This window comes from Sciurus carolinensis, chromosome 2, assembly GCF_902686445.1.
Source record: "Sciurus carolinensis chromosome 2, mSciCar1.2, whole genome shotgun sequence".
NCBI classification, from domain to species: domain Eukaryota; kingdom Metazoa; phylum Chordata; class Mammalia; order Rodentia; family Sciuridae; genus Sciurus; species Sciurus carolinensis.
The window spans coordinates 44,843,278-44,855,345 of record NC_062214.1 but is presented as its reverse complement, the minus strand read 5'-3'; the positions used below and the strand labels follow the sequence as shown (position 1 = coordinate 44,855,345).

Sequence of the window (12,068 nt, the reverse complement as noted above, 5' to 3'; positions counted from 1 at the left end):
GATGCAAACATAGTCACCATGCTCCACGGCACTGCAGTCTCACTCTGAACCCAAGTGCAGGGGTGGCGGGGTCCGAGGACTCCATCCCAGTTGTTGGAACAGGGCAACTGGCCTCCCACAAATACAAAATTGTGGCCCAACACTGCCACTCTGGATCATTCATTTGCTAACAGGTTTGAATTTGTATTTCTTAAGTAATGGCTGAACACTAGGAGAAAAGTCTTCTGCTTTTCCCTTTCCAATCTGAAATCTATTAGATAGCATAAAAAAAGACTACACACAGGTTACGTTTAGGCCTGAGAATAAAAAAGCAAATAGAATTCCTACTTGCTTGCCAGAAACTTTCTTTGTTCATTGCCCAGAAGTTTTTTTCCTGGGAGTCCGTAAGTTGAAATCAGGGTGAGATTATTAAACTTCAGGTGAGAGCTAAAGAAAAAGAAAAGAGGAAAAGGACAAAGAAAGGTTAAGCACGATTCAGTGGAAGTTTATTACAATCCAATTTAATTTTATTTCATGTGTCATTCAACTGTTGTATTTTTCTTTGAAGATAGCAACTCTTTTTACACAAACCTTAAAACAGACCCATTTAAATGAAAAAAGGAAAATGGTATAGGAGCGAATTGCAGAAACTCCAAAAGCTACACATGGTATAATGGCAGACACTGTTGAACATTTTTTTTTTTTAAGTTTGCTTCTCAAAGTAAAACAAAATAAAATTCACAAACTGAGAGGAAGGAGATCAATTTGAATAAATTGATGCAAAGTCTTAGTTTCAAACTACTACTAAGAAACTGCTTAGAATCACAACCACAAACCCTGCTGAGTGCTTAAAGTCATGCATGTTGCAAGTATTATTTCCCCATTTAGTCTTCACAGCAATACTCTGAGGTCAATAATATTATCATCCCTATTTTATTAAGCACAACGGAGGCACAATGACTTGCTGAAGCCATACAGCGGCACTGTCTGGCTCCTATGTCCTCTCACTTAACCTTTGTCCATACAGTGGCCCCTCAGAATACAAGGGGGATTAGTTCTAGAATTCCCCAGTATTTGGTATTTATACCAAAATAAAATGTTGTGTTGTTTGCATGTAATATAACCTGAATTTCCTCCCATGTATTTTAAATCATCTCTGGATTACTTATAATACCTAGTACAATGTAAATGCTTTGAAAATAGCTATTATACTGTACTTTCAGGAAATAATGATAGGGGTAAAAGTTTGTACATGTTCAGGATAGTAAAAAAAAAAAATTACCCCTAAATATTTCCTACTTCAGGTTATTTGAATGTATGCATACAGAACCAGAGAATACTGAGGGCCTCAAATTGTTAAGAGGAATTCATAGATCATCTAATTCCCATAGATCAATGTTAGATTTATTACTTTGAGATATTTATAGTTATTCAAAGAAGAATACCAAAGTATCAGCTAGAAGAAAATTCTAGGGGCTTCCTTCTAAGACTAAAACTGCCTTAAATACATCAGGCTTTCTAGAGTCCAAGGGACATTCCTAGACATTATCATAGAAATTAATCTTCAAGACAATTTATGCTGGGGGAATGAGGGCGTGGCAACATGTATAAGAAAATCAAGATTGGAAATGGTTAAGTAATTTGCTCAAGGTCAAGAACTTATAAGCAGCAGGGGCCAGTAATGAAATTCATGCCTTCCAACTCGAAGCAGTGCCCTCTCCATGCACCCAAATCACCCTCTCTAATCAGTCTTACGAGTTACAGGTAGTTCTAAGCAGTGTGACCAGCATGTGTAAGTGGTAGCTCCTAATAATTCACATGCTTAAAGCTGGTGCCATGTTGCACACCTGTAACCCCAGCAATTCAAAAGGCAGATTCAAAAGGAATTCAATTCAAAAGGAAGATCACAAGTTTGAAGCCAGCCTCAGCAACTTTGCAAAGCCCTATCTCAAAATAAAAATTAAAAGGGCTGAGGATGTAGTTCAGTGGTAAAGAGCCCCTGGGTTCAATCCCCAGTACAAAAAACAAACAAACAAACAACAACAACAAAAAGAACACACATGCTTAAGACTTATTCCATATATGCTCTTTAGTATTTAAAATATTCCTGCTTCAAATTTGCCCACTGCTTAGACTCAGCAAGATTTTATGGGTGAATTAATCATTTCATAGGATCCTAATTGATAAGCAAGATATATGTATAATATATATATATATTTTTTCTAAGATCTGTTCTTAGTTCACTCAGCTCCATTCAATCAACCAAATGCTGAAAAAGAAACCTTCATCAAGCCAGAGGAAAACACCTGCCTGCCTTTCCCATGAGGAGATTGGAAATTTTCCAAATGTGAAAATGCTATCAATTTACTGACAATCTGTTAAGTAGCACTAAAAACAGGAGACTTTTGGTGATGGTTGGGGCTAGCAATGCAATAAACTCAACTGCACCTGACATTTAAAACTAGCTAAATATTATGAAAGGTTTTGCTCTAAAGTCTCTAAGGATGAGTGTCATTTAAGAATGAATATTCTTATTTGATACAAGGAAAACCAAGCACATCTTATCCTCTAATCATAAGAATAAAAATTTTGAATATCTTCAAATAGCATAAAGGTCACAATTAACCCCAGCTACTTATAGCTGCCAGTCTGAAAGTGCACAACAATGATAAGTCTTGGGTTTATTACTGTGTAATGGAAAACACAAATGATAATAATAATGTGTTTATATAAATAGGCAGTTAAAATTTATCCTGGTTTTGGGTTCCATGTGACCAAGATGAGGTTTGTGTTATACTAATAGTAGTTGTATACAGACCCCTTTTATAACTCTATGTGAATAAAAGGCTTAATGATTGTGTGGCTGTATCTTTTACTACAAAAACAATCCCTTTGGTACTGAGTAATTTAAATTATCTAACAACATGGATCAAATGACTTATAAATTATCAAAATTGTATTATTATGAATTATGCTATTATACAATTAGAAAATTTCTCAAAAGAGTTTTTTTTTTAATCATGTGTAATGATATAGTAAAAATATTTGGGGGGGGGGGAAGTATTTTCTAAAATTTTATATATAAAAGAACCAGCTTTCCACTTCTTTTCTTTAACCCTAGTCAAATTCCTTTTGCATTCTTCATTGAGGCTATTCTGATCCTTTATCAAATCTTCAAGTTCCTTATTGTAACCTTTTTTGTTTCAGATACTAATTCCCCTTCCTAATTCTCAACTAAGCACATGTCCTACATCATATAGAAAACACAGACCAGTCATCAGTTCCCCTACACTTCCCTCCCTGCACTTATTAGAGCATTCATCGATTCCCTGCTTCAGAAGGGAAGTGTCTCTCCATTAACTCTGTCTTCTCTTCAAATTCTTCACACCTCTCCAAATCCCTATACCAGCCCATTTCTCTTACAATGATACTTAATGAAACAGTCTAAGGTTGATATACGGTCAATCTGTGAAGCCAACAGGGACCATGGCCCCATTTCTCTACTTTTCCAAGTGTGGCTTCCATTCTCAAGGTCACCCCAGGTGATGAGCTCCTCTTCTGAAAGTTCCACATGTAATTTCTGTTTATATTACCAGAACTCAGTGGCATGGCCACATGCGGTAGCAAAGCAACTGAAAAAAATGAAGTTTTTTAAACACAGTGTTTTTTCCAAAAACCATATTGCACACCATTCTGTTTCTGAGGACAAAGTGCAGAATGACTACTGGGAGGTAACTGGAAGATTCTACTTGCATTGACTCAATGTAAGAATGGGGTGGGGATGAGAGAAGATCCTCATTAATCAGGCAAAAAAAAAAAAAAAAAGATGGTAGACTCCATAAGATTCGACTGAATGAAAACATGAGGCATTGTATATTACAGAAGCCAAAGGATAGAGAGTGATCCAAGGACTAGTAACAATGGGATGCCATTACTGATCCTAAGACTAAAGGAGAACGGGGTGGAGAAATGGTGAAGGCTGAGGTCATGCAGGCTTTCCACCAAGGAACTGTGTCCAATAGAACATGTCTGAAACAACACTAAAGTTTCCTTTGATAACTTTTTTTTTTTTTACTTTTAACAGCTTGTTATGGTTTGGATATGAGGTGTCTCCCAAAAGTTCATGTGTGAGACAATGCAAAAATGTTCAGAGGAGAAAGGACTAGATCATGAGAGCTGTAATCTAATCAGTGGAGTAATCCATTTGAATAAATTAACTGGGTAGTAACTGTGGGCAAGTAGGGGTGTGGTTAGAGGAAGTAGGTCATTTGGGGCGTGCCTTTGGGATTTATATCTTGTCCCTGGTGAGTGGAGCTGTCTCTGCTTCCATTGTCAAGGTGTTCTGCCATGATGTTCTACCTTACCTTGGACCCAGAGCTATAGAGTTGGCCAATCATAGACTAAATCTTTGAGACTATGAGCCAAAATAAATGTTTCCTCCTCTAAGTTGTTCTTGTTGGGTCATAGTGATGGAAAGTTATCTAAAACATGATTCCTCCTCCTTTGTCCAACTATCCCTAATCAAGCTCCCTCGGTTTTATGCACATTTCCCAGGGTGATGTCATCTACCACCATGAGTTCATCTTGCATATTTTCTGTAATGTACTCTTGGATACCATAATGTTTATTCTGAGATATAAATCTAATTTCTAAAAACTCCAGGGTCATCCCAAATTCAATACGTGTCCAAAACTAGGGTGCTCTAGGGACATCATAAATACAAAGCTCTTTGATGCCCCAATCCAACTCCTTTTAAATCTTTATCAAAGCCATGGCTAACTAACCACTTCTTGAGCTAGAAATCTGGAGGCCTATTTCAGATTCCTACACTCCTTCCGACTTTCCATAGTGGTCATCATGCCCAATCACTTTGACCTTGTCCAAATCTCCTGAAAGCCTACCCTGCCCCCCACCCCATCATTCCTGTGACACATTGCTGTAGCTCGCCATCTGGCTTAGAGAAATAGTATCTGGGTTAGCTTCCCTGGCACAAGTCTCTCTATTCTTCCCCTCTCCCTCACAGCTCCTGGAAACCTCTTTTTAAATTAAATCAAGTCTCAATGGTTTTTGGCTTTGAAATTCCTGTCTTTGCTTACTATCTTGGTAGTAGCAGAGTACAGCAATTAAGATCATGGATTTGAGAGTCAGACTTCCTCAGTTGGGCTCCCAGGTCTAGTACTTTTTAGCTTTTATTTTGTTTGTTTACCTTGGGCAAGTTATTTAACCTTACTGTGGCTCTTTTTTTTTTTTTTTTTTTTTCCACCTATAAAAGGGGAAAAAAATAGAACCTAATGGCTCATAGGGGTGCTGTGAAAAATTAAATGAATTCATCTCTGGAAAATATTTAGAATATTGCCTTCTGCATAATAATTTTTGATGGATGTTAACCTATTTTTATCGCCAACATATAAAGTCTAAATTCATTAGCAAAGTGCCTGAGGTCCTTATAGCTGGGACCTCCCCAGGTTAAATGAGGTTATTTGTAACCTTCTTGTCACTCATTGAAGGTTCCTACTTTTCATATAAAAGATCATTCCTTTATGTGAAAATGACATCAGTATTTTCTTTTTTTTTCCTCTAACTGTGTGTGTGTGTGTGTGTGTGTGTGTGTGTGTGTGTGTCAGAGAGAGAGAGAGAGAGAGAGAGAGAGAGAGAGAGAGAGAGAGAGAAAGAGAGAGAGAGAGAGAGGCAGGCAGGCAGGCAGGCAGACAGACACACTGGGGATTGAATCCAAAGGTGCTCTATCACTAAGCTCCATCCCCAGACCTTTTTTATTTTGACACAGGGTCTTGCTAAATTGCCCAGACAAGCCTTGAACTTGCTATCCTCCTGCCTTAGTGGAAGATGGGATTACAGGTGTGTGCCACATGCGATCTCATATTTTGGCTAAGACAGTACTTTCTGTGATCTGATTTAGCAACATCCAAATATTTAATTTCCTAAATCTATCATTAATGGTCCAAAATCATAAACTTATAATCTATAATGCTAATAGACTCTTCTGAGGATGACATATGAAGATGAAATATTTAAGATTTTACATTTGATTACCTACAAATATTCAAAAAGTTCCTGCAGATAGAACAGTGGGTCACAGGGTACAGCGTGGCTTTGAGCAAGCATTACATAAAATGGCACAAACAGCACAGCCACAGAAAAAACACAACTCTCAGATCTAATGGTGTTCGCTTAACGTATATTAACAACATTTAACATCAGTGTGAGCACTCTGCTCCCAAATCAAAGGTCACCATATTATGGGAAAAAAAAAAAATTCAAGTTAAGAGCTCAAGCCAATGAAACATTAAGCAAGTGCACCTGCATTTTTGCAGTAAATAATTCCAGTGGGGATTTCATGTTGCTGTGGATACAAGGGGAGGAACAGCTCAAAGATACTTGTAAAGCAGGGAGGGATTAGGGTATCCAGGGAAATAAGTAAAAGGTATTGCATTTCATTCCATGTTTCAGGAGGACAGCTACAAAATCAGGTCTAAACATCCTTATCCTTCAAATAAAGAGGGTCACTTTGCCAATTTATTGTGAACATGAAGAAAGAAACATAAAACTTTTCATGTTGTTTGCCATCCTGGGCAGTAGAGACCTGTCAATCTGCTAGGCAATCTGCTCAGCATTTTTTATTTTTTTGCCAATAAATACATGCACTTACATCTATATGTGACAAAGGCAGTTGAAGCTAGTGATTTAATTAACTGGTTTAATTAATGTTTCCATTTAAACAAGTAGATGATATAGAGAAAAAAATAATTACAACACATCAATCTCAATATCTTAATTTGATTTATTAAAACTTCTGCTTTCTTGAATTGTCCAAAACAGTGACAAAATATTTGCTAAATGATGATAAATCCTAGCTCAAGATAGATATTTGACTGGGTATTTTACTAGTCAAAGAATAACTCAGATTTAATCCAGACTTCAAGAGGTAAGATAAGGGGACACAACTAATGATAAAATGCTATGGATGGGGGTGAAAAGTTGGGAGTTATAGGGAAAAGAGGGGTGGGAGGGGTGGGGGGGAAGGGAAAAAATAACAGAATGAATCAAACAGCATTACCCTATGTAAATTTATGATTACACAAATGGTATGCCTTTATGCCATGTACAGACAGAGAAACAACATGTATCCCATTTGTTTACAATAAAAAAAAAGTTGGGAGTTATGTGAGCTTGCACTATTAGAAGAAAAACATACAGCAAAACAAATCAGAAGGAAATACTTATTATAAGCATAGAGCAGATTAAGAGAAACTCAGTTTTCCCATAAAATTTAACTTTTTTTTTAAGTATTTTTTCTGTTTAGATCACAAAAGAGACTTTTTGACATATCTTAATGCACTTACTTAATTTTTGTTCTGCTAGCAAAAATGACCTAGTGGCTGCATCTCTGGCTACAAACTTGTCCAATGGCACACTCTGAACTTTGGTGGAGACCAAAGAGAGAGATCTAAAAAGGAGGGAAGGATTCCAAGAGCATCTAGAAGAAGGTGGAGGGTTTGAGGAGTAAGGTAGAGGTTAAGAACACTCTCTGTGACCCTACTTCTCTCTTCTCTTGGGTGCCATCTTGCATGGTGGGTCAGAGCTCCCCTGTTCTCAGTAGTCCCTGTAGGAACCAAATGGAACCTGGAGAAAGGGGACAAGGAGAAGATCTCCTAAGCCTACCTTGAGTCCAAGCTTATGACCTAAATCAGGGGAATCTAGAATCAACACTGGACCCAATATAATGAATAAGTGTCTTCTTGGAGTGATCTGGGAGCTCTTTAGAGTACCCAGGTACCAGGGTACCTGGGGAGAGGCATGGTAGCCAGGGTAAGGGTCTATGGTAAAGATTGAGGATTCAGAATCTCAAACGAAAAGCTTCTGTGTCTTTGCACAAAAGCAACACATAAATCCTTACTGAAAAAAATAGGTAAGTGATACATTTGAAATGTCAATTGAAAAATGGAAATAAAATTTGAGTTTTGGCAAAAGAGATTAAATGAAATGAATTTGAGTTTTTATTTATAATTTAGGGGAATTGATTAATGATGCTTATATATATATATATATATTTGTAGAAAAACATTAGACTTTTATATAAACTAAGCATATACAAGATATAAATGACAGATGGCAGCTATAAAAGTCAAGTGAGAAAGCCCTGTACACAAGAAATAGCAAAACACAAGATACGAATCAATCAGTTTCATAAGACCAAATAACAATGCATTATGGGAATTCAAAAATAAGTGACATTACTTCTGGTGGGGAAGGATGAGGAAGGGCTTCATGCTTTGGGCAAATAATTGGCTATTTATAAGGCTTTATTAGCACCATATGGGAAGGCTTCCTCATGCTTTTCTGATATTCCTTCTTGGGCCTCCATTCTTACCAGTGATAGTTTAAGCTGAGGCTTTTGAAATGCTTTCTACTAGGCCCAATTTAGTATGTAAATACCAGGAACATGGGGTAATGAATTCAGCTATGTAACACTAATGATAACTTAATAATTAGGCCTGTTAAACCCTAAAGTAATGATGTGACAGAAGTTATATGATTTGTAGAGAATTAGAAAATGTGGTTTGGAAAATAAGCCCATAAAAACAATTCAGCTACAATGAACAATTATAGAAGGAAATAATTTCCTTCTAGATAAGACTGCCAATTTTGAGGAAATATCTACAGAAATTATTTCTAAATCCAGGTGCATTTCAGAATTATCTGGGGAGTCATCAAAAATATATATTCCTGGAACCCACCCTAGTCCTGCTGAATTGCAACCCCAAGAAAAGGGGTCCTGGAAATTGTATTTCTGCAACACTCTCCAACCCCATCTGAGTGGGGAACAAGAGGAACTTACACAATCTATTGCTTATGGAAAGATCACTCAACATTAGCTCTAATATCTAAGAAGTTGGTTCCACAGCATCTTTCTCCACTACATGTTCTTTACAAAAAGGAAAAATTCAAAGCACTGTGTTTTTTTAGTTTTCGAAACCCACATGCCTTACTATGTTAGCACTGTTGTATTATTTCTTTGAAATCTTAAAAGGACTACAGTTAGAAATAAACGTGTTCAGTAGATGGCCTGTCCTGGTCCATGTCTTACCCAGTGACTCACAGAACTCCCACTCTAAAGAGAGTTAATAAGCACATGTTATGGTTTGGATCTTTAATGTCCCCCAAAGGTGCTTATGCTAAAGGTTGCATTGTGTGGTGCTACTGGGATGGGGCAGAACCTTTAGGAGGTCGACAAGGATGGAAGGAAGTTAAGTTATTGGGGATAACCTTGGAGGGGATATTGGGATCCCATCTCCATCCTCTCTCTCTTTGCTTTCTGGCAGCCATGAGGTGAGCAGCTTTGCCTTATTCCAGGATTCTCATAACAATGTTTTAGCTCCCCACAGGCTCAAAGCAATGGGGCCAAAAGACCATGCCCTGAAACCTCTGAAACCATGAGCCAAAACAAACCCTCATCCTCCTTTTAAGTTGATTTTCTCAGGTGTTTTGTTATAGCAATAGAAATCTGACCAATATACCACCTGTCACCTCTATTGAAGGGCCTCTATTCCTGTATTTTCAAGTGAGGCTCTTTCTGTGTTTTCCCTCCAAATTGCCACTCAACATCAAATGGCGTGTGTGGAGGGGGGCAGTTTGACATCTCCTTTTTGCCTCAGAGTGTAATGGGTGGGTGTTATATCCTTAATCCCTCCTCTGCAGGTAAGAGAGAAAATGGTTGGTGGATTCAGAACTGAGAAGGGGGAGTGAGGGTGCATAATTGAGGGTTTACTATCTCCTTTGTCTTTTTGGGAGAGAGACTGCATGTGAGAAAGGTGGGGATATGGGAATGGAGCTGGCAGAGCCAAGATGACTTAAGCATAATGCATTGAAGATGGAGGGGGTCCTTGGAAGGATTTTGAAAACACAGATAACTGGATCCATTCTCAGTTTCTAATGCAGTAGGTCTGGGGTAGAACCTGAGAATTTGTATTTCTAACAGGTTCCCAAATGATGTTGATGTTAGTGACCCAGAGATGACACTTTGAGAACCACCAGGGTAGAGATAGAAGACTGAGAGGCTCCAGGGTTTTGAGGAGCTCCAGAAAGAAGAGTAGATTTAATATGTTTTTGTGAAGGAAGGATATGATCTAATTAAATATTCGAGGGTCACAAGTGTAGATGTAAAGTTTTGTTGTCTTGACTTTGTTTTTTTTTTTTTTTTTTTTAATGCAGAACTTTTGGACTTGGGGTGGGAAGTACAATCCAAGCCTCCTAAGACTTACATGATAAACTTGAAATTAGTGGCAGAATAGAGATGCCCAAGAGTGTCAAGATTAAGGTTTGTAAAGTCTTCAGGAAAAGGAACATGCATTGGTAGCCTATAAGGCAATGATGTTCAGTTAGAACCCTCTGAAAAGACCAGGATATGGTCCCTATAAATGTTAATTAACATGCATGGTTCAGAGGACTCTGGGCCTTCCTTAGTTTGGGTCAATAGTTAACAGGAAAATAGTGTTCCATCTAATTTTCTCTAAAATCAAGAAGTTTTGCAAAACAGAAACACCACAGAATTTTGGAGAATGTTGGGTTATTTGCTTGGTTCTCTAGATGTTAAAACAGAGATGGTAGCTATTTTAACCAAACTTCAAGGGAATATCTTACAGAGTCAGATGCAATCTTTGGAAATGCCTCAGACTCGACTCCAATTTTTAGAGGAAAGCATCCTCCACACTGAGAAAACTCTATCACCTCAGTCATTTCCCTCCTCTGAAAGTCAATGCTCAGCTCCCACCAGGGATCTATTTATGCAAATTAGTGGTTGGTGCCAATGTAATAAGTACTAAGTGCTAGGCATTTTGATAGATATTTTACATATGTTACCTGATTTAACCTTCACACTAGCATAGAAGAGGGATTCTGGGGTGCTTTCCCCATTGCACATTTTCATAGGTACTGAATAATTTGCCTGGGCTCCATTAGTCATGGAGAGTACTGACTCTCTCCCTTACACCCCAGACTTACGTGACCTTTAGGTTGTGAAAGCACAGACCCCAGGTTTCTGATTCAGTCTTTACAGGGATAAGACTTTTTGAGTATCTGTACTTCAAATAGGTTCTGAATAATGCTGAAGGTGCTGGTCTATAGATCACATTTTGAAAACTACTGATCTAACCTTACTTCTCTCCCAAAGTAGAAATAAAATACTATTGTTTGCAAAGACAAGGGCCCCAAATGCCATCTTTTTCTAGCAAAGGTTTCTGGTAGTGTAGCATACCTGGTGTTCTATTTACAATGGTAAGAAGGCCACAAGAGCCTCTAGACACAACCTTCTTCTCTAACCTTCATATTTTTCATCACTTCTGTCTATACCCACATGCTTTGGTAAAGGCTAACTGTAAGACTATTGACAAGAAAGAATACAACAAACCAAGTAAATTAAGGGATCGTAAGGGTGCTCAAGCAGATGCTGTGGGGCCTTCCTGCATCACCTTGGCTTTTCTGGTCACCTGCAAATGATACCACCAATGCTTTCCTGCCTCTCTCTGCTGCAGGATATTTTCTGATCATGAGAGCTGGAGGAACATGCCAGAAGAATAGCCCAGGCTGACTATGTAACCATCAGGGCGGGATCTAGTGGCTAAACAACACCCCAGCTTCCTTACCCCCCAGATGGACCATTCTCAGGATGGAGCCTTGACCCGTACTGGTGACCCACTGATAAGAGCTTTTTTATTATTATTACTTCTTGGCTATTCTTCCTTCCTTTTCTCACTACCCTGTTCTCTCAGTTCCTTAGGATTACTCCCAACTGAACTACTTGCACCTGAATTCTTTGTGTCCTGCTCGGTTTGAAGGAATGCAGAACAAGACAGGTAGTAATGTTATCAGTGAAAATTATCCAGTAGTAAGTGATGAACACTAAGTAGGAGATTATGCTACTCAATTTTGGGCACCTGGTTTGCACTTTGTGGCCACAAAGAATGTATTTCCTACCTAACATTCTCAATTCCAAAAAATCACCAAGAACTGCCCCCCTGCAACACACACACACACACACACACACACACACACACACACAAGAGAGAGAATAA

General features: G+C 38.2%; 1 protein-coding gene across 4 annotated transcripts in view; it reads right to left on the bottom strand.

The window, feature by feature from the left end:
- Cfap61 (cilia and flagella associated protein 61) overlaps positions 1-12,068 on the bottom strand; it is a 283,555-nt gene that overhangs the window by 113,934 nt on the left and 157,553 nt on the right. For all 4 annotated transcript variants that reach the window (XM_047537641.1, XM_047537646.1, XM_047537643.1 and 1 more), the window contains exon 19: positions 328-426. In XM_047537641.1, the coding sequence (XP_047393597.1) occupies positions 328-426 (99 nt within the window). The remainder of the gene's footprint in view (positions 1-327; positions 427-12,068) is intronic.